This window comes from Catharus ustulatus, chromosome 4 (genome assembly GCF_009819885.2).
Source record: "Catharus ustulatus isolate bCatUst1 chromosome 4, bCatUst1.pri.v2, whole genome shotgun sequence".
In the NCBI taxonomy this organism is placed as follows: Eukaryota; Metazoa; Chordata; class Aves; order Passeriformes; family Turdidae; genus Catharus; species Catharus ustulatus.
In genome coordinates this window covers 10,014,547-10,038,039 of record NC_046224.1, presented here as the reverse complement: position 1 = coordinate 10,038,039, position 23,493 = coordinate 10,014,547, and the positions used below count along the sequence as shown (strand labels likewise).

The window sequence follows — 23,493 nt, the reverse complement described above, 5'->3', positions numbered from 1 at the left end:
TTGAGGTAATTTGGAGGATGACAAAAAGACTTTTTATAGGTCACTTAGAAATTTATTTTCTTTTGCCCTAGATATTAAGAAAGATTTAAATACCAAAATTTAAATACCTTACTGATTAATACAAAATATTTCCTTACTTTTGGAAATAAGACATAGGTTTCCACATCACTCCAGGATTTTGAAAATATTACTCTTTCTAAATATATCACCTTCAAATTACAGACACAAATTACAGCAATACTATTAGTTTTATTGAATTATTTCACGTAAGTAAATACTTTTATTTGCTTTATGGTAAGTAAGAAATTGAGGCAAAGAAAGCCATACCTTACAGTGTGGTCATAGAGTATGCCAATTGCCTCCCCAGCAACAGAACTTACATCTTTTATCATCTTCTCCCTCAATTATTCTAATGCTTTCTTTCTACATCTGAGTTGGTATCGGACTTCAGCTAGCAATTACTGCACAGTATTCGTAATACTTGTGTACTCAGCCTTCCTTCAAATTGTAATTATTTCCACTTTATTACTTAACAAAACCCTTAAATTACTAAATATTCACAGTTTAATTTATTTTTTCTCCAGCTGTCAAAGTAAAATTTGCTATAAATGTGATAAAACTAATCACTTCGACCTTGGAAAAGTCTGTTTCATTTCAAAGAATGATCTATTTCCCATAATTATTTTCACTTTAATTTCAGCTAGTTTGTGAAAGAGAAAAGGAAAATAAAAAAATTGTACAAGCAGCTAAAGTCTAGACAGTGACGTTAAAAGAACTATATTAGGAAATATTTAATAATACTTATTTGCTGTCTGCTAGCAACACATGCTTTGATGGAGAGAAAAAAGCATGGGGAAAATGAAACATTTCTTTGAAGAAATACCGGGTATAAAAATTAATGAATTTATGTTTGAATGTGACTGCTAACTCTGTGTAACAATGTGTGATGCAGTTTTGCTTGTTGGGTGAACAGAACACTTATTCTCCATCTAATGCAATTATTGTCTTCTATTTCTATTTATATCTGTAACTATTTTGAAAGATAGGTCTGTGAGGGTTATGAGTACAAATGATGGTCTCTTACATGTTGGGAGTTCTTCAGGCTGTAGAGGATGCTTATCATCAGCATTGAATTATTTGGGATTTGGAAATGTGCTGTACTGTAGATTCTCTAAGCCAGGGCATGGAATTTTGTAGGACAAAAGTCAAACAGACTGGTATCTTAGCAGGTATCTTAGCAGTAGATACAAGCCATGGAAAGGTTTGGAAGGAAACAGTGTCTCTGACACAATTCTGTGCGCCAAGATGACAAAATATAAAAGATAGATGGTGCTCAAATGAAGTTTACACACTTAAAACCATAAACACTGCAAAACAGTCTCAGAGGAAGGGAAAAGGAGGGGATTTGCAAATGGAAAGCAGAAATTCAGAGCATTCAATGTGCAAACTAAAGGTAAATTTCATCAAATAATGGTCCAAAAATTGATATCAAAGATCTAAGATTTTTTTTTCATTAAAATCAGTGTCAGAGAAATCCTAGATTAGTATCATTATCCATTTGCAAAGCATCAAACAGCTATAGAATTTACAACACCCCAGCACTCAGTAACAGCACTATGAAATGTCACAGCAGAGCCTCCAAGCAAATTAAGAATCTTTCTTAGATGAGAAGCTGAGTTTAGAAATATTGTAAAGACTTACCCTTTTGCCAAACCAAGAAGACTTATGGTTTATATTGCAGCTAGGCAAACATCAGTGTTATGCTTTAATTGTCAAATAGCTACCATTTATAAAAGCCTGCATGAAGCAGTGAGAAAACCCCATCAAACCACTACCTACACCTTTGAAGTAAATCTGAGCTACTGCCTGTTCAGTCCACATGTGTAGATTACATGAGCAACAAGGCAAATCCCTCTGTGGGAAGGATCTTGTTCCATGCAAAAATGAGTATCTTAACCTACATTTCTCTCAAGGAACAAGAAGAAAGAAAAATGAAATTTTAAATTGGGAAGATTGCACTGAGGTCTTGGGGTTGTGGTGGAGAAGAATATTAAAAGAATTGGGAAATTATTCACTAAAGAGCCTGGTTATTCTGGGCTTCTTTTAAAAGTACTGAAAGATTAAATGGCATTGTAAAGTGAAGTTGAAAGTATCAAGAACAAAACAGAAAGAAAGGCAAAAAGATTCAGGACTGCATGCAAATCCAGTACTCAGTAAAACATACTTAATAATTTTAAAAAATGAACTGATCTTTATTTTTCCCATTTTAGCTTTTTCAAGTTGGTTAAAAGTCCTTTATGAGGAGATATGGAGGAGTAGAGGACTCAATTGCTTCATAGTGTTTCAGAAGCACAGTTGGAGTTAGGAAGCCACCAAGAAACAGAGAAGACTCTGCAGACATCCTTCCCAGATGTGAGTTAAATCTTTATATGACAAGGAAATCAAATATCTTCTGAATTGTTTCATGTGATTCATATCTCAAGTTCTTGATATAAATTGATGATAAATCTAAAAATATATATCTACATTTATAAATATTCAAAAAATATATAGAAAGTGTTTTGTGTTAGCTTGCATGGCTTTTGGAACAAAGAGTGATTATGATTTCTGCATCTACTTCAGAAACTTATGTCTTAATTTATTTCCTTATTAATTTATTCCATGATCATTTTTTAAATTGTCACATCTGTACTTACACCATGATTATGAGTATAATCCCCACAAATTACCATTTTAGTGAGTAGAAGGGCAAGAAAAGAGTATTTCCATAGTAAGTTCTATTAGTGGCAAGGAAAGAATTCCAAATTTCTCCTACATCTGGAAAGATTTTACAGGAGGTCAGAGAATTGCCAGTAGCACTGCTCCCTTCACAGTGAGCACTGCAGACCATGCAAATAACAAAGCAGCAAACAGCACTGAAGAGCAGCACCAGTCACGCACCTGCTCCATGGAGATGTTTTTATAAATGACTGTCTGATTCCACTCAGGATTCAAGCTTTTCTGTATGTACTTAGTTCTCCGCTTGTACTCAGCACTGAATTTGAACAAAAGAACAAAACATTACATTAGCAATCTTTCATTTCTTTCAGCTCTAATACCAAAATATATAAAAACAAACAAACAAACAAAACAAAACAAAAAAAAAACACCCCCCCCCCCCCTCCCCCCCAAAAAAAACCACCCACAAACCAAAAACCAGAGAAAGAAAAGAGCTGTATCTTCCATTTCTGCAACAATTCAGGGTTACGAGAGGACAATGACAGCCTTTGGGAAGTTTTCTTTGGTATGTTTTTCTAACATAGTCTTTTAAAACATCTCCTGACTCTTCAGTAGGCTTGCTCTGCCTAAAACCATTTCAAGATAAAGCATCAGTCAGCACATGCACATAGACTTTGTCCTGTTATTGTAGGTATTGGGCTCTGATTCTAAACTGAGGTGATAATGCATTGATTCCTATTCCAAGACCATCCCACTAGTACTTTAAAGTAGCAAAATTCATTATATTTGTTGCTGCAATCTCTAATTACAGGAATCCTATCTCACAAACACATTTAATGAATGCCATAAAGTAACTAATATCCCGTTAATGATTGAAATGCTAATTTCTTATTGATCTTGTTCTCTGCCTATCCCTCTAACTGTACTGGAAAAAAATATAAAAGTGCACCAGGATCATTATTTTGTTTTGTTTTGTTTTGTTTTGTTTTTGTCAATAGCCAAGAACAAAGGTTTGGCTACATAATCTGTTTTTAAAAAGATTCACTAATGCTTTATATCGCACTTTACATTTCCTGAGTGTAGAGAAAGCAATACACTAATCTTAAACAGAATATGGATTCATCTAGATCTGTGAGCTTTGATGTTAGATATACTTTCATTCCAATTTCAATTTAACATAAATTTTAGTGGACAAATTTTAGTGGGTAGGAGAGCATGAAAATCTTTTAATACCTTGAAACATCCACAAGATTTAAGGTAAAGAAACTCTTTTTGCCAATCTGCAAGTATATACCTGCTACATCTATTACTTATCAAAATGTTCCCAGGACCGTTCTCCTGCACTAAGACAAAATGGCACAAAATAACTTGTATATGCCATATTTAGACTCTTTCATGGTTCCCCTACAATAACTTTTGGTAGTGCACTATTCTCACTCCTGATTTAACTCTTTTGGTTCACACTGTGGCATGGTCCCAGACCCAGAGGTCTAATTCCTCTCGTGTGAGTTTAAATGAGAAGGATCCTTCAGGAACACATTTAATCAACCAGTCACTAATGATGTGCCATACCTGGTACTGGGTTGGAGCAATTCTGATTTATGGCTGTATGAAAGATATGTGCTTTACTGGCACACTTATGTCGATACTGGGACTTCAACACCAGCAGTTTTACTCTTAAACTCAATTCTGCTTTGCAGTGATTCCATCTAATAATCTGGATTGCAGAGTGGCTTTATTCTCCAAAATGAGATTGCTCTATCCAAGCTGCCTGCTACCCTGGTATCTCAAAGTGAAAGGGATTTGCAGCTATTTTTCCTCTCATTTTTTTCTCTAGTCATTTTATGTATTTCCTTTTATTTTCTTGGAAATCTTGCTACCTACTGTCTTTCAGTTTATTGAAAAATGTGAAGGTTTTGGGGACTTGTGAAATAAAGTATCTGTTCACTTCTGCTACTAGAAGAAAGCAGCAGATCTCCAGAGTTCACTGAGTTCTATCAGCCACAGCACAGAGTGGCAAGGGTGATTTAAAATCTAGAGCATATGAAAGAGAAACTCACACGAAGTTATTTCTTTGCATATCTTGGAAAGAAAGCTGAAATAGAAAATCTGAATCCATTTCAAAATGAGATTTTGATGGCAAATAGTATTAAGAAATGCAGTTAAAATTTTAAAGCACCTCAGTAGCCTTCTTTTCCCACTCTCTGGTATGAGAAAAGCATCCCCTGCCTAGAACATCCTGTTTAGTTGTCCTATGACCTACTGGTTTTAGGGAACTGATATACTTTCATTTCTTGAAGACGGGGGGAAGAATTCTTTGCGCACTCTGCCAAGAAAATGACACCAACGCTCCCTTTCCTTTCTTGGATCTCCTTTTGCAATAGTAGAATTTCATCACCTTTTCTAAGTTTCTGATTCTTTTTGAAGCATGTGAGAAGGTGATTCATGCAATGTTGAGTTCCAGAGCTTGCAAAAGATGAAATTGTTGTTAACGTGGCATCTCTGGAATATTTCCAGTGAAGTCCATGGAATATTTGGATCTAAGCTGTGTGAGCTGAGCCCACATCCATGTCATCTATGGTCTGTATCTGGTGCAGAGGGAGGCAGGAGACCTTGACCTCTTGTAGGGAAGTGCAGAACCAGGCTAAGCTGGATGGCAGATGGTTTCTAGGTCTCTGAAGGGAAGGATCTGGCAAACACAGTGCACCTTCCCCTCAACAATTAACAGATTAACAATTAACAGATTAACAGATGAAGATGCTTTAATAAAATGCATTCATTAAACCAGTCACTGGTAGGCCATTTTATATAAAATAATTTGCATTCTAAATTCAAAGTATATTTTGTGAAAAGATACAAACTGCATATGTATTTTTTTAATATATTTTCTCTCTGATTCCTTAATTATAATTTAATCAAATATATAATACAATATATTAAGTACAATGAAAAAAGCATAACAGAATAATTGTTTTTAAAAGTGCAATAGAATGCACATATGAAATGTGTAATTTTGACACACTCATTAAACAATTTTAGCAATTAAAAAAGAGACAGACGATAGGAATCTGTTTATTGGAATTAATCTGCTCACTTGTTTAGTCAGGGTATTACTTTTAAACAAATTTAAAATTGGGGTTGGAATATTTCTTATGTGCTTGGCTTGGGCTGATAATAGCATATCTTGAGAATTTAGCTTTGCCTTATGTTTCCAGGACAAACAAAGCCCTCCTAATTTCAATAATTAAATTTTAAGTTTGTTTACCACTAATAACAACTTATGTGGTCAAGCAGATTTATTTGTCCATCTGGTCAGATATCTAGAATTATACCTGGCTTTAATGTTTATACACTGTGCAAGGTAAATAGAGAAAAGTATTCCATTTCTTTACCAAACAGAGACTGTTTCTTTTGGCAGTAACACCATTCAAAATCGTGATACAGGTTCACAGTTAATTATTTTTCAGCTTTCAGTGAGTGAGAATGAAGTTTTAGATATCTCAGAACTAAATTCTTCTAGGCTTCAAAAGACATTTTGCTTGCCATCAGAGTTTGGCCTTAGAATAATACTGCATCAAAGAGCATTAACTACTTGTTTCCAGCTCCTGGAAATGACCTAATTAGTAAATGAAAAACAAAACCATACCACAATTTCATGCAATCAGAATTCCAGAGAAATCTGTAGTTCAATGTACAGGTTCATTGTCTCATTCATGCCCACAGAAAAAGGAAAGAATAAAGTTGGAAGATAGAACACGCTACCTGGCATTTTGGACAACCATGACTTGTCTGCATATCCAGAATTTACAGAGTTAGGAACACAGAGGAAGCAATGTAAGAGAAAATGAGAACAGAGAGAGAAGAAAACATGAATAATGGGTAGGTTCTAGTATCAGAATCAAAGGAAATAGAGGCATTAGGAAGAATAAGAAGTCCAGCATGGACTGAACCACAAGTCTGGGACTCTTAAGAAGCTCTTAATTTTCATTATTCCCCAAAGTGCCATGCAAAACTGTAACAATGGTATGTTTTAAAGTAATAAACCCAAACAAAACTAAAATCAAATTCTTCATAACTTGGCAACAAGTTTAAACTGATACGTTATAGGACAACCATGCCTTTACTTCAAAGTATTATTTCCATATCAGTGAATGTACCTGCAAAATTCCCACCAAGACTGATTTGACAAACATTTTACAAGAGTCTTAGATGGATTTAAAAATCTCTCAAGTTTAGCACCTCTTCTCCTTGCATTCAGTAACAGCTTTGGGCCCAGTGCTATTGAACAATATAGAATATTTTATAGCTGGAATTAGCAAGCCACAACAGAAAATGTATGGCTTGATTTGCATCACTCATGCATTTAGTGGTGCTTGCCCATATGCTGAATGCTGAACTGCAACCTGAGCATCCACTTTTCTGTTAGTTTGAGTAGAACAGAAATACAGATTTTTATTTGCATTGTTCTATCCTAAAAGTCTCTTTGTATGACTATTATCACACAAGCAGGGGAGTTTGCAGGAATCTGTCTTCACAATATAGTCTGATCCATCAGTTTATTTTAGATACATCTATTGTGTCACTGAAATCAGCAGCATTATTATAACCATATATTCTTATGCATTCTCCATATACATATGAAATTCTGTAACATTAGGGCAAAAAAAGTTATAATATTGCTGATATGGAAACATATCTTTTAAAGGAAGTAATAATAAGTTATTTGTAATTACAGAGTGAAAAAATCAATGATCTATGGAAAAATGATTAGTGACTTGTATAGTCATTAGATTCAAAATTAGCAGCATTTCTAAACTCATATCTTCACTCTCAAAGAAAAAGTTCCATAAAATATATATGGAGAGATTTATTTCTGATCAGTATTTCTTGGCTTTTGTATTATACTACAACCTTAAATCTATCTCTGGGACTTTAACTTTGCTTGTTTTCAAATCAATCCCAAATTCAGGTTGTCTTGAGCAGAAGCAACCATTCCATGCTAAACTTAACATTCAGATTTCTGTATTACAGAGAGTATTGTATCTATTTAGTACATTTTTATTAAGACTGTTATTTTAAATATTTTTACATGTATTGTAATTTGTAAAAGAAAACGTGACACCCCCTCCCCCATCCCCACCACATCTACGGGAATGATCATACAGTTCCTAAGGTCATTAGCTAAGTATGTGTGATCTCCTGGGAATAGGATCTGACTCTGTATTAAAAATCAACCTTTTTTGCTGGTGCTGCACCTGGATTTTCTATAGCAATCTCTTAGTTCTGTTTATTAATGGCACGTAGCAAACCTAAACTAAAAGGAAGTTCAGGTAAAAATTTGTCTTACACTTACCCTCTCCCTGGAAGAAGATAAACTTTAACAAAGGGGTCTGAATAGCCATTGTTGTCTCTGGGAGCAAGGTTTCTTGCCTGAAGGATGTGGATGATAAGGTTGCCAAGGTGTTTGTCATAGTTGATTTGAAGCTGGTGAATGCATTAAAACATGGTAGGGTTATTTGTTACTTTTACTTTCTAAGTGATTCAATATCTCCTAAACCCTTTGAATAAAATGAGGTTTAGACCTCTATGTTCCCTCCAAATAAAGACATTTCAGAAGTTTCTCTCTCTCTCTCCTGACTAGAATGAGATGCTAGATCATCACATTGGACCTTGAAAAAAAGGGAAACTCCCATATTCCAGTCAGTAAAAAGCAAAGGAAATTTGAACCCTTCATAACAGCCAGTTTATTGAGTGTTAATTACACACATCCTATCTACCTGGAGGCCAAGTCTGACAAGGATGTTATAACACTATGGAAAGACTCTTAGTACTAATATAAAAGAGAGAGATTAATCAAGGGAAAGAAAAAACCCCAGAAATCTAAGGAAGTTAGGCTTCAGTTGTTCTGCTGTCCTCTTTTTGAGTGTTTTAAAAGGCTAAAGTCAATTTACATAAGGGATAACCACAAACTTGGTATGGCATGGAAATAAATACAGTAATTTCACGAATACAAGCCGCACCAATTTGACCAAAATTTTGGTGGAAACCCGGAAGTGCGGCTAATATTCCGGGGCGGCTAATCTATTAACAAAATTCTAAAAGCTGCCAACACGGAAGTGAGAGCCCGCGGCAGCCCCAAGCCAAGCTGGAGCCCGGCCGGCCCCGGCTGAGGTGGGAAAGCCTGGCAGAGGCGGGGCCAGCAGTGTGGGGGGTGGGCGGCAGAGCCTGAGCCAGCAGGGCGGGGCAGGGAGGGCGGCAGAGCCTGAGCCAGCATGGCGGGGGAGCCCGGGAGAACTGGGGCTAGCAGTGCAGGGGAGCATGGCAGAAGCAGGAAGGCCGGCGGGTGGGGCTGCCTGGCAGCGGGGGAAGCCCAGCAGAATCGGGGCCAGCAGCGTGGGGGAGCCCGGCGGTGCGGGGGCCTGCAGTGCCGGCCAGGGCGAGGAAACGCGGCGGCGGTGCAGACGGGAGGGGGCGGCCGGCGAGCCCGCCGGCAGGGCTAGGGAACGCGCCGCGGCCGGCGAGCCCGGCGGCGGGGCTAGGGAACGCGGCGGCGGCCAGCGAGCCGGGCGGCGGCAGGCCGCCGGCAGGGCTAGGGAACGCGGCGGCGGCCAGCGAGCCGGGCGGCGGCAGGCCGCCGACAGGGCTAGGGAACGCGGCGGCGGCCAGCGAGCCGGGCGGCGGCAGGCCCCCGACAGGGCTAGGGAACGCGGCGGCGGCCAGCGAGCCGGGCGGCGGCAGGCCGCCGACAGGGCTAGGGAACGCGGCGGCGGCCAGCGAGCCGGGCGGCGGCAGGCCGCCGACAGGGCTAGGGAACGCGGCGGCGGCCAGCGAGCCGGGCGGCGGCAGGCCGCCGACAGGGCTAGGGAACGCGGCGGCGGCCAGCGAGCCGGGCGGCGGCAGGCCCCCGACAGGGCTAGGGAACGCGGCGGCGGCCAGCGAGCCGGGCGGCGGCAGGCCCCCGACAGGGCTAGGGAACGCGGCGGCGGCCAGCGAGCCGGGCGGCGGCAGGCCGCCGACAGGGCTAGGGAACGCGGCGGCGGCCAGCGAGCCGGGCGGCGGCAGGCCGCCGACAGGGCTAGGGAACGCGGCGGCGGCCAGCGAGCCGGGCGGTGGCAGGCCGCCGACAGGGCTAGGGAACGCGGCGGCGGCCAGCGAGCCGGGCGGCGGCAGGCCGCCGGCAGGGCTAGGGAACGCGGCGGCGACCAGCGAGCCGGGCGGCGGCAGGCCGCCGGCAGGGCTAGGGAACGCGCCGCGGCCGGCGAGCCCGGCGGCGGGGCTAGGGAACGCGGCGCGCCGCGGCCGGCGAGCCCGCCGGCGGGGCTAGGGAACGCGCCGCGGCCGGCGAGCCCGCCGGCAGGGCTAGGGAACGCGGCGGCGGCCAGCGAGCCGGGCGGCGGCAGGCCGCCGGCAGGGCTAGGGAACGCGGCGGCGGCCAGCGAGCCGGGCGGCGGCAGGCCGCCGACAGGGCTAGGGAACGCGGCGGCGGCCAGCGAGCCGGGCGGCGGCAGGCCGCCGGCAGGGCTAGGGAACGCGGCGGCGGCCAGCGAGCCGGGCGGCGGCAGGCCCCCGACAGGGCTAGGGAACGCGGCGGCGGCCAGCGAGCCGGGCGGCGGCAGGCCGCCGACAGGGCTAGGGAACGCGGCGGCGGCCAGCGAGCCGGGCGGCGGCAGGCCGCCGACAGGGCTAGGGAACGCGGCGGCGGCCAGCGAGCCGGGCGGCGGCAGGCCGCCGGCAGGGCTAGGGAACGCGGCAGCGGGGCGGTGCTGACGGGAGAGGGGGGCCAGCGAGCCCGGCGGTGGCGGCAGTACCACCCGGCCAGCCCCGCCGAGCCGTGGCGCTGAGCTGGGCCACCCGGCCCCGTCGGCAACCATGAGCGGGCCGAGCCTGCCTGGCCCCGCCCCGAGCCAGTAAAGCCCCCTATGCCGCGATCCTGTTACTAATTGGCCAATTTGTGGAAGCTGCGCACGAACGAAAGTGCGGCTAATATTCGGGGTGCGGCTTATCTATTGACAAAGACAGCAACATTGTCGAGGCACCGGGGGTGCGGCTTATAATCCGTGCGGCTTGTATTCGTGAAACTACTGTATACTGGACTAGAAGAAACTCACAGCATTAAGGATTAGGATGAATGTAACTATCCTTTTAGTCCCTTTGGGAACAGCAGCATTTTCCATTCTTCTGGGTGTATTTAATAATCCAGTGTTAAAGACGGATGCAAAAAATCCAGCACTGACTTACATTAGTGACATTTTAAGTCATTGGAGTTGAATATGAAATAAATTGATGGAGATAGTTTTCTGCAAAATTATTTCATAGAAAAACACAGCCAGTATCAACAATTTACACAGCAAAATCTACAAATTTACCTGTATTTCTCCAGTGATTGGATGGGAAGCAGACTTTGTAGTTTCCGTGGGCTGCCAGATTAAAAATACATAGAGTTTCAAAGTTAACTTTCTAAACAGGTGTGGTTTATACCATTGTATTGCCGCAATTTTTTAAAAACTATATCCAGTTGTTACTGGAGACCTTGTCAAAACTAATGGTTATGTATCTCAACAGCACTTAAAGTCCAGCTCAGTCCTTTTAATCAGCCTTTATGCAGGTACAGAATCAAACAACTTCAACACCAAATCTTTACAATCTGAGCAGATAAGGAGGCATGGGTAGAAAAAAACCACATAGCATGGATCCTGTCTAAGAAACATGAATGCTGCCAAGAGAAAGAAAGGACAATGTCAAATAAGCACACCTGTATATTTCTGTCAATATGAGAAAGGCAGAGACAGGAAAAAATTCCTGTAATTTAAACTGGGTTCAGGTGAAAGAGGGTAGAAAGAGTGGAAACGGTACTAAAACTGAGTGATGTGTATATGGGGATTACACAATTTGGAAGCCACCTCATATAATGTCTTTTACTTTATTCTGTGTTTTCTGATAGTCAATTCAGCTACAACATTTCATCTTCAAATTCCTCCCCACAGTTTCAGTGATATGAAATTTGAATTTTCTGTCCTCACTTTCCTCTCTCCTTTATAATTAAACTTGTCTAGCTTTTTGACAAAAAGCAATAAATGTTTCTCTCTGCCTTTTCTTTTTCATCCTGTTTGTTGGCAGAAAATAATGTCACCACTTGATTAGAATCCTGAACTCACAAAAATATGCTGTTCTGTTAAACGTTGGTGGCCTCGAGCCACTCTAGACCAACCTCTAATCTGCAAGCCATCAGTCAAGTAAGAAAGCTCTGTTTCAATAGGATTTAAATATTTTTGCATTCTGTCCATATCTGCTTCCTTGGTTGATGCAGCAGAAAACAAAGGGTGCAAACAAGGACAAACCTACTATTCTCTGGAGACTGACCTGGAAGGCATCATTTTCTATTCCTCCAGGTGTGAGCAGCTGCCTGACATTATTTCCTATAATTTGTATTTCTATCAACGTCTGAGAAGACTAAAGCCCACCCGCGTATTTTGTGCTACCCTACACTCCAAGAAACCTTTCAAGGCTCTTTTAGGATGTTGGACATCAACTGCTTTAAGTTAGGTCGATGAAGTGCCCACATTCCCTCCACCACAGTGTGAAGTGAAGGTGATGTGCTACTCTTTTCAGGTTTATATTGAAGAAACATCCTCTCAGTCAGTCAGATCCACAGATGAGAGCTAACCAGAAAAAATCCTAGTTAAACACTATCACAGTGAAAACACAGGAGAAAATTAGCCCAAATCTGCCTGTTATATGGATATATTCAATGTCCTGTGTTGCTTTATTCTTGTTCGGTTTACTGCTTAACCTTACCCTCCAGATTATGTTTCTTCATGAGCTCAAGCTTTTTTTGTGGTGTTTTTAATGAGAATCAGGGAAAAAAAAAAAAACACAAAAAAAAATTTATTTGTATGTAAATACATTTGCATCTGAAAAATAATTCTCATAAAAAGTTTGATAATCGGTTTCTCTTGGTACCTTACAAAGCTTTAAAAGAAGTTTAATTCATCCAACAGCTAAAAGAAATCATCAATAGTCTATAAAATGTTCTGAATCTGAAATGAAATTTTAGATTGATAGCAAAATAGTCCTAAAACTTGTTAGGTCCTTGACAAGACTATTCAGAGAGTGAATTTCACTTCTTTTGCCAAAGACAGGGAGCTACCTGAGCATCATGCAATCTTTCAAAATAGGGCATAAATGACTTTTATTTCTCATACTTTACCTCTACAAATGGATTTTATTATACTTAATAGTTCTGATCTCAGGCTATACTAGCACTGAGAATACTGACTACACCAGAATTAACATGGAGCTACAAAATCACTACCAGATAGTCTAAATGCTCTCATTTTTAATGAGTTGGAATAGCAAGAATAGAGTTTGTTCACGCTGAATGTCATGTAATACAGAATGTATGAGTATGGACAATGTAGGAGGAGTTCATAGAGAAGGGAATGGGCGTGATGAATTTGCATTGGGACTTCCAAAGTTGGTTAAGGTGTAGTTTGTAAAGTGGAGACTCTAAAAATAAATGTGCCCTTTTATGTTTCTATATAATTGTTGAATTTCTGTATCATTTACAAGACTGTGATTCAATACATTAAATATTCTGTTTTCTCTGATGTCAGCAGATCTAAAACTGATCATGAAGAATTGCCCATATATTTTAAAGAAACAGAATAATTTTGGCTGAAAGAGACCTCTCAAGGCCACCTGGCCTAATCCCCAGCTCAGAGCTGGGCTAACTTTGAAGCTGTTTCTGCATTGAGAGCAGAGATGCAAATAACTATCTTTCTTTATCATGGCCTCAGTGAGGTTTAATTTGTAATGACTGGAAGTATTTCGCAGTTGTCTTTTAGGAAATGAAGGATCTGAGGATTTAGAAGAAAAAGCAACACATTCTGCATATTAAATGCTTCTATAGATCATTTATATCTTGGATGCAATCTTCACCACAGAATGATTGTGCATTTACACTATGAAAGAAACAGGTTCTGCACAAAATATTGCCAGCTCAAGGCTTCCAAGGGTTAAATCTCTCCTGTGATGGCTAATCTAATTTCAGTCTAATTACTTTTGATACTCCTACGTGCACTCACACAGCCTGTGTAAGAGATGGTGTTTTGTAAGACCATCATACCTCCTCAAGGAGTTGTGATGACCATGAAGTGAAACTGGCTAATGCCAGCCTTTGATGCACTATGCTCTATCACCTTCTTTAGCAATATTAAATATGAGAAAATTGGAACTGCAGAATATGGCAGAGACTACAACATTTCTAAAGTGTATATGCTATACAAAAATATTTTTACAACTTCTGGCTAAAAATAAAAATAGTTGCAAAAACAAGATCTAGGCAGTTTGGATATTTAGTCTGTCATGATACTTTTGGCAGGGCTGCAGCCTGCCTAGAAATGCTGTCAGCCCAAGGCAAAGAGCAGCTCCAGAAAGGATAAGCTTTCTCTTCTAACAGAGCTCAACACCATTATAAACTTGGCCTGAAGTCAATGAACAGAAACTATACGAGTCAACAAGAGCTATGTTTGTTATGAAAGAAATGCCTCTCAACATGATTTTCACAAATAAGCAAAGAATGTTTAAAATATTTACTTGACTAGTTCTGACTTTTGCATCTCCTATATAAAGACATTAGTTCTAATATTTTTTGTTTAATCTTTATAAGCCTATAGCCAAATTTTCATAAAAGAATCCTAAATCCTTTGTGAAGCAGGAAATTAAATTTATGCATCTAACTTTAGGTGACCTGCTGCAATGCCAAAGCTGGGAACCCAGTCTCCTCAGGTGGACAGAATGGGGCAGGATATACTGCACAGCAAGGACTTATGGATCTCCACACTGTGAATTTAGGAGTGTGATTCATGTCACCAAATGTGAGATCTACATTTCAGTATAGATGATGGCATGGGCACTAAGAGCCCTGCTCTCTGCATGCAGGTTTCACTGTGATGGCAGGTCTCACCCAGCCTCAGGACCTGTACTTCAGTACTATTCTCAGTGGCAAAAATCATGCATGTGGCAAACTAGTTCATATGTAAATGTACACAATATCCAGAGTATGCTATAGTGAATCTAACTATTGACCTAAGGATTAAGCAACTCTGCCACATCCCTGAAGTTAGATCCAGTAAATACTGGTATACAAATTTAACTTTGCATCACAGACCTGAATCAGTTTGCAGAAAGTCTATGGGCATTGTGGCAAGACTATTACTGTCCAAACCAAACTGAGCAATAAATATCTTCCCAGTTTGTACTAAATTGCTGGATGAAAAATATTTCTGATCCCTCTCACATGAAAGTTATGTTGGATTATCAAAGAACTTCCTGAAATGAGCAGACACCATTTCCTGGTTCTGGTTTGTGCAGTACCTACTCATCTGTTCAAATCACAGGCATAGTTCCAAAAGCCCAAAAATACAAATACAACTGTAACACAGTATGAACCTGACAGTCCCAAAATGGAGTAAAAGTGCAGGTAATAAATGTTTAGAAAGCATTTTGTTTATAATGTGAAGCATTTTAAGTGTCTCAGAAGCTGGATATTCAGGACAGCAATCAGCACTCTTGCAAATTGCTTAAGCAAATGCAGTCTTCACAGAACTGAGTTTCACTTCAGGTCTTGACTTTTTTGACACGAAATGATAAAATATGACAGATGACTTTATGATCTAGTTCTCAGTTTCAACTGTGAAGAAATGCTACTAAATTCCCACTCTTCCCTTTTTAGGTGTGTGATGCACAAGAGGAATTTCAGTTGAGGAATGGACAGGATGTGGCAAAGAAAATGACAAATTGTGCTTGGCAAGTTCACAGGAATTAGCTAGTGATAAAATGCATTTTAATGCTAAATTTGTTTTCAATCTTTCCCTGGATTTCAGAGACTTATTATTGCTACGATTATTCACAGCTTGTAGTACTTTAAGCAATAGTTTAGTACAGAGAGGGAAATTATGGTCTTAGCACTATCAGCTTCTTTAGTGGAAATAGTACCTCACCACCATATAGGATGCACTTAAAAAGAAAGAGCAAGAAAGACTGTAAAGGGCAGTTATTTTGCTTAAATAATATTAAGTAAAAAAAAAAAATATATAGAGGGATAAATCTCTTGGATAAATAATATAATCTTTCTTTATGTCCAGATTTAATATCTTAACAGCAATATTCACTGTTATCCAGGAAATGAGTTTTCCAAGATGCACAGGCAAACAGACAGTCTCTTCCTGTTATCAAAATGTTCTTGCTCCATAACTTGGAAATTTCTTACCTTGCTGCTGTGCCGCTTTTTGCTCACAGAGGGAGACCCAGGCTGACCAGGGCTTGGAACAGCACTGGAGGTGGCAGAAGTGGTTCCAGAGTGGGCATGAGATCCCTTTTCCACTCCTGAAGAAGCAACCAGAGGCGACTGCTGTAGAGAAACCTTTTGGAGCTCTGCAGCCAGCTGCTTGGGATCAACCCCTGGGGACTTCGCTTTATCTACTGGATTAAAGCAAGAGAGCTTTGTTTTGATAATTGCCAGCACACCCAAATCCATCTTGCCATGGTACAGGGACAGCATAAAATCCTTACAACTTTTCATATCATCTGCCTGTATACTTTGAAGATGCAAAATGCATTCTATGAAAAAATAGCCATTTCTCCCACAGTACCGACATCTCAATTCCAATCTCTCTGTATTAGTGATACATACCAGTGCTCTTTACCTAGAAAGGTTTCTGAGGAGGTACTTCTAGGTGAAGAAAAAAGAGTTTTGCTGATCATGTTGAATCAAACTGGAGCAAATTGCAGTTTTAAAGACTGGCCTGTGCTATCATTCATTGTTTAAAACTGGTCCGGTTTCACTAAGTATCTGATCTTTCTTGTAAAAGGTTTAAATATAATTTCAATGTTTTAAAAATCAGCTGGACATTGGACAGAACTGTTCCTGAGATAATTTATACAAAAATAAAGAGAAAAAAGCCTCAAAAATTTACTACCACCAATTAATCAAAGAAGAAAAATATAAACAAATGAAGGCTAGAAGCCCTGATTCATCTTTCCGTATTACTCACACCTGACTGAGGCATCTGTAGTAGGAGTCTGATTGCCCTCCCTGCTGCCCAGGAATGAGTGGGAGGAATTTACCCTTTGGAGATAGCAATTTCTATTTAACACAGAAAAGTCAAACAACACATATGCTTTCATATATGCTAGACTGAATAGAATTAAAAGGATGCTAGGCACAGCTTGGTTCCCAGGTTCTCAGAAGTATGAGAAGTTTTAAAGAACTTTAGCCTTATCCTCCCTTCTTGGCTAATTCATTTTTCTTTCAGAGAAAATGGAGATTGCTCCTTTCTAAAGCACAGTCTGCCAAACCTCAGAGGTAATGGCAAGAACTCTACAGAGTTCCAACTTAGAAACCACTTGAAGATTGCCAGATCAGGAGGAAGCATGCCCGCCAGAATGGAACAATTTTCTTTGATTTCTGTTCCTTCTCATTTTGAGTTTTCTTTGTTAATAAAAAGCAGTTTTAGTCCAGGTTTTGTCCTTTCCAAAACTGACTTTAGTGTCTTTCAATGCTTTTGGAGTTTTGATCTGCCCACAAATCAAAAAAATGTGGGTAGTTCTGCTTCAAAGCTCTGTCATACTTAGTCTTTGTTTTCAATTATTATAAATAATATCAATTTTCAATAATGGTAGGTTGATGGTATATTAATAGCTAGGAAATTGTATATGATTAGAAAATGGAGGATTCAGTCCAGCTAATTTAGGTCCTGATTGTTAAAAGAGCAGCCACAAAACCACAGAAGCCAGAGCAGACCCACAGAATGGTGAGTGAAGCAATCTTAATCTGCAGAGAGCTTGCTTAGGGGCTGCATTACTACTAAAACTGTGGATGTTGATTCTGAGTTAGCTTAGATATGACTGATACAATGACTGAAGGCTGCAGTTGTGGTATTGATTGAACAGCAGGAAATCCTCCCCAAAGCACTGTCATCTTAGAACTCATAACAAAACTGACTACTTGCTATTGCATCCCTGTATCCAGTAAATACCATTTTTTCATCACTTATAGCAGGCCACAAACCTTGTATGAAGCTAACAGGTATTTTCATCGAGATCTTTTCCAACATTGACAATTCTATGGTTCTATGAACACAGGCCTTAGGACCTGTGTGTTATCTGGACTTGCTGTAGTTTGCTGGGAGCTTGGTTTAACCTCTCTGGCTGCAACAGCAATTTTCTAATGATTGGATGGCTACGACCTAACTTTGAGTTGCACTTCACCTTGTAAAGTGGTGTGGTATAGTGCCCATTCTTAATTATTTTGATATAGAAAGGCACAGCTGTAATTGCACTGCGCTGACTGAAGCATTTATGACTCCAGATAAATAATGAAGTTTGCAGGAGCAGAGGCCTGGGGTGACAGGAGAGTGCTGCAAGGTTTGGACACAGGATGGCAGACGAGGCCCTGGGGACACCAGCACTGGCCAGGTACTGACACAGGTGCAAATCCAGGGACTGGGCAAAGTAAACGCTAGGGGCCACAGAAGGAAAAAGGACAACGACATATCACATGTAAAGTTTACAGGACCCAGCACTCACAGGTACTTTTCCTCTGGGCAGCTTTGCAGCCACTCTTCCCCCAGCCTGTAGGGCTGCCTGTGGCTGCTGAGACCCAGGTGCAGGATCTGACATTTGGACTTGATGAATCTCATGCAATTGGCCTCAGCCCATCAATCCAGCTTGCCCAGATTCCTCTGCAGAGCCTTCCTATCCTCCAGCAGATCAACACTCCTGCCTCAATTGGTGTTGTCTGCAAACTCATTGAGAGTGCATTCAAACCCCTTGTTTTGCCTTTGCACATAAGGTGTGGCCCCCTTTCTATCCATGACAATATTTTGGATGCAACACCAGAGCTTACAGTACTAATGTACAAGCTTATATCACATCCAGTTTTCAGTTGCTATCCAGTCCTACAATATCAAAGCAACTTCTTGTCTCTCACCTGCCCTTACTGGCTCATGCAGCTCCAGGTGCTGGGGATTCTCAGAGTCCGAGAGCATGTTCAGGTCCCTAAAGAAAGCAATTAGAAGCCTGAGACAAAAGAAACTCTTTCCTCATACCCTCATTACTGTATTAAATAGGTAAATGAATAGTGGTTCATGACAGAAAGCAGCTCCCAAGCATGGTCCCTTCTTAGCTGAGATATATTTGCAATGCTGTTAAAGAGCTGAGAAGAAAAGCTTCTTTTAAGGTGAAATCTTTAATGGATTTAATGCAAGTGTATGCATTTCTCATGGTGCTTATATGACTTTCATCTAAAGGACATAGATTTCACAAAAAGTCAAGTTATTACTAAATTACCTTATTTTTCTAACACCAGTAAATTCAGTGAATTGTATGTTTGTCATGAGAGATTGTGGCCCGACAATGGACTTATCATTGTTTACAAATGCATAATTACTAGCATCTAATTCAGTTTATCTCACCTTCTTACTTTAAGAGAAAAACAGAACAAAAAATCTCCCACAGTCACAGTGAACTCTTGCTTATTATTACATCAATGCTTTGGGCTAACAAAGGTTCCACCTTAACAATTGTAAATTAAAATTAAAAAATAAAACAAAAACAAAAAAAACCAAACTAAAAGCCATGAAAAGCCAAAAAGAAATGGAAACAGAAAGATGGGGAAAAACTCACAGTCTTACACATATTTCTGCTTCCCCACTCTGTTGAACAATAATGCTCTGGACCTCTTCATAAGTTTTCCCGGTCAAGGGGATGCCATTCCATTCCAGCACCTGCATTCCTAAGAAGGCAAAATGCAAGAGGTCAAGGGCTCACATTTTGACAAAGGCATCAGTTAGATCCTTCTTGCCTTGCTTTGACCAGACAATTTGATGTGACATTCAGAGAATGTTGTTCAAATGGCACAAGACATTAGCAAGCCCTTTCACTTCATACAGATTAGACTGTTGAATGTTTTTGTCCCTTCAGCTATAATTTACCTGCTGAAACAAGACAGGAGATTAATTCTCTCTGATTCAAAGTATACATGCAGTCTCCTCAGCCTGGCATCGAAAAATTTTTCCAATATCAAAAACATGCACACCTACCAGCATGGCAAGAAACCAAAACATTCTATATATCAGACATTTCCTGGCCAGCCATGGTCTTGGAAGATAACTGTTTCCTACAGTGACAAATTGCTGCCAAGAAGCTGAGCCTCAAAATGGAATTAATTTTTGAATGTGATTAGATAATTCAAATATAGTTTCTTTACTTTGTCACTTACAAAAAAATGAAGGTTTTTGGATTAACTGATTTTACTGAAAAAATGTGCCTCCACATTTCAAACATCAGCCTGGTAGTATTCAGGTTTAAATTTCTCTTCCTTATCTTTTCTCATAAAAAATTGACAAAACAGATGAACATAATTCACTGTGGAAGATATAAATAGAACTATATTAATCAGGCTGAAAAATAGTGAATATTGATCTAATCTTCTCTGTCTTCCAAGTATCCCAGGACTGAGCCAGGAGACTCAGTATGGTTCAATGTATCTTTAAAATGAAGTTTTATGTTGAGAATTTGCAGAGTCAATCCCTCTGTAAATCATGTGAGGTATATTCTGATACGATGAGAAATCTTTTGGTTAAGGTGAAATGCTACACAAAAGAAACCCTAGATCCATATTTGGGACTTACAACTGAGGTTCTGAGAATTCATATTTTGAATTAATTAGTCATAAGGATGACTCCAAATTTAGATTAACTTCTCACCAATGTACAAGTGTCAAAATCTAAGCCTCTGACTCTAGTGGAAAAAAATTACTTAATGGGACAAGATGCTGAATTATTAATAGTCCACTAAAAGCAAAGCATTAAAAACATCTGAAAACCACATCACTCACACAGCAAAGAAAACCACAAACATTTAGCTTGCTACCACTTACACAGATAAAACCAAGTCTTCATCTGGGTCATATTTTAATCTCAAAATCCTGTGCTGGTGCATATGACAAATGGGAAAAATAATGAAGTGAAATGTGGAAATAAACTCATATAAAAGCATGCTGCTAAATAAAATATAATGAAAAATTTTCATGGAATAAATCAGACCAAATTATCTGACAATGAAAGAATATGAAAAATAAATATACACATTTATATTCCAAAATTTTCCATAGGATTCCATGAATTAGGAGTTGAAATATCAGAATTGCTCATAACTGTTCTCAGCCAGAATTTATCATTTTGTTTGTAGAAGTTTATAGAAAAACAAACTGTGAAGAATGAATAAAAAGTGATGCTCAGAAGGCAGTAAAGCCAGCTGCCTAATGTCAAAATAGATTTGACTTTTCCTAAAATTTAGCCCCTTTCATTTACCAGCCATGATTCAAAAACACAATCTTGCTTGTTAAAGCAGATCTGATTTTAAACTCAGTTCCTCTGGAATAAAGCAACAGTAATTATGAGCAAATTCATTTCCCCTGATTTTCAGTCATACAAATATAACAGCTTGAGCTTGGTTTCTAAGCTTCTAGAAAGGAAGGAACTGAAGTTATTTTTGTATTTTTTTTAATGTGTGCCCTCATAATGCTATCATGGCATAGGATGTAATGGTGACATGAACGTTATGATTAAGACAAGCAAAACCACCACTTCCATGTAGTGGCAAGGAGCAAGAACAAATGTTCAACATTTGATAGAGCAACTAACATCCTTTTATTACAAAAAAAAACCCAAACAAACAAACAAACAAAAAAAACCCACCAAAAAAACTCAACAAAAACAAAAAAAATGCTTTATCAACAAAATACTGCCAGCTTCTTGAGCTACCGTCCTGGGTTCATCACAGTCTGCTGTTATAGATTCAGAAGAAAATTTACCAAGGGAGGAGTGAGACTATCATCAACAGCCCACTTTAATTTAAAAGACTAGCAGGAAGAGCTTAGCTGAGCACCACTGCAGTGCCAGGATTTGGAAACCAAGTCTGATTTCCACTGGTGAGAGTTTCAACAGTGTGCACATCAGCACTGCAGTCAGTCACTTAGTCAGAAGGGTCACAAACACATGAACAAAGCAACAAACTGAAAGGAAATGCATTTTCAAAAGCCTTAGCTAACACAGAGATTAATGTAGTCTGTCAGTACAGGGGTAACTTCTTTTCATTGTGTGCCTTGTGGATCCATGAATGTTTAAAATCAAGCAATTAAAACACAATTGAACTGATCAGAATGATAGCCCTGGGGTCTTAGAAAAAATAATGTAGGCAAGAAGCTGATTTCTTTTTTCTTAACATGTAACTACTACACACATTTAAAAAAAAAATTAAAAAGTAATGTTACAAAGAAAAACTTTAGAAGGAATGCAAGTCTAATTAACAAAAATAGAAAAAAAAAATATTAGAAGTCATAAGAGATTTGTGGGGTTTTTTTTTTTCCCTAAAACCAATCACATTATGTTACTGGTCTTTTGTAGTCAGGATATAGTCACATTTCTAAAAGTTTTATGCTTCAAGTCACCAGTTTAGTAAAAATTAGGAGAATGAGAATACTTGCATTGCTCCTTGGAAAGTCTGCTGACTGAGGAAGTACTAGTAATTACCCTGACAATCAAATACATGATTTATTCTAGTATCTTTCTTTCATTATTATTTTATTGGGTGAGCAACAACTTATTTTTAGCAATATCAGCATCCCATACTCTCAATAAATATATCTTTCATTCCATCACTGGGGTGATAAATCTGTTTAACTGAACATGGTTGTAGATAAAACAACACAAAACAAATTATAAAATATGCAGATAGAATAGGTTTTTGTATTAGTGTTTTTGTAAACTGGAAGGCACAATATTTATCTCAGTTTTCACCCATCTTACATGATTTCTAATATTTTCTCTCCTCTTCAGACTCAACTTTCATAGATAAGCTAGCTGCATGATTAAAGTTCAAAGAAATCTGAAAATCATCCAAGGATTTGATTTCTCTAAATATGAGTCTTGACATAGTTGATTCAAATACAGAAATATGAAATTGAACCACTGAACATCTCTTCGATTTTATTACCCTGTGTAACATAACGTATACTACTATAAAGTTAATCTCAGTCACTTTGAATACACTATTCTACTGCAGCCTCTCTTATTCACTATACTCAAGGCACCCAAGAAGTGGAAAAACTATTGTTTGCTGTGTCATTAAGAGTTTGTAATTATTTCCAACTCTATTTGTGTATAAAACCTGTTAGTTTTCCATTCATTTTAAGTCTCAGAGCTGCTGCCCTACTGGAATTTAAAAATATCTAAATATTACAATCTTACAATGCAACCTCTGGTTTTGGTTGCACCGTATTTATACCCACAGATTGCTGGGGTTAATTCTCTGCTTCTTCATAGTTTGTATTGTTTATTCATATGTATAATAAACAAGTCAGTTTGAATTGCATTTTTTACTGATCTAATGCTCACAGAGGAAAATGAAATTGGACTCTAGAGAACAGCAACTTCAATAAGCAAAATGTGAATATTAGTATCTTTCTATATCATGTAAGAATTAAAATTCAGAAACATTACTTTGAAATCCCAGAAAGTGCTATAAAAGTTAAATGTGCACTCAGAATAGGAGAAACAATACAAACTTGAAGTCTGACATTCATCACAAAATTACTTTATGGCCTATGTTCTCCAGTTATTTTTCTTTTATTTCTAAACCTTTTTGATGGTTCAAAATAGGTTGATGAAAGTCAATGTGTTAATGTGTTTACCCAAACTGCTGGGCATGAAT

At 39.5% G+C, this 23,493-nt stretch overlaps 1 protein-coding gene across 8 annotated transcripts in view; it reads right to left on the bottom strand.

The window, feature by feature from the left end:
* Window positions 1-23,493, bottom strand: part of PCLO (piccolo presynaptic cytomatrix protein) — a 324,658-nt gene that overhangs the window by 67,064 nt on the left and 234,101 nt on the right. For 5 of the 8 annotated variants that reach the window (XM_033057798.1, XM_033057799.1, XM_033057802.1 and 2 more), the window contains exons 11-17: window positions 19,405-19,513; window positions 18,710-18,777; window positions 15,989-16,200; window positions 11,085-11,135; window positions 8,072-8,202; window positions 6,481-6,507; window positions 2,941-3,034 (exon numbers count right to left, since the gene is read on the bottom strand). In XM_033057798.1, the coding sequence (XP_032913689.1) occupies window positions 2,941-3,034; window positions 6,481-6,507; window positions 8,072-8,202; window positions 11,085-11,135; window positions 15,989-16,200; window positions 18,710-18,777; window positions 19,405-19,513 (692 nt within the window). Of the gene's footprint in view, window positions 1-2,940; window positions 3,035-6,480; window positions 6,508-8,071; window positions 8,203-11,084; window positions 11,136-15,988; window positions 16,201-18,709; window positions 18,778-19,404; window positions 19,514-23,493 lie in introns of those variants that run through there. The other 3 variants (XM_033057800.1, XM_033057805.1, XM_033057806.1) reach the window with 3 other exon arrangements.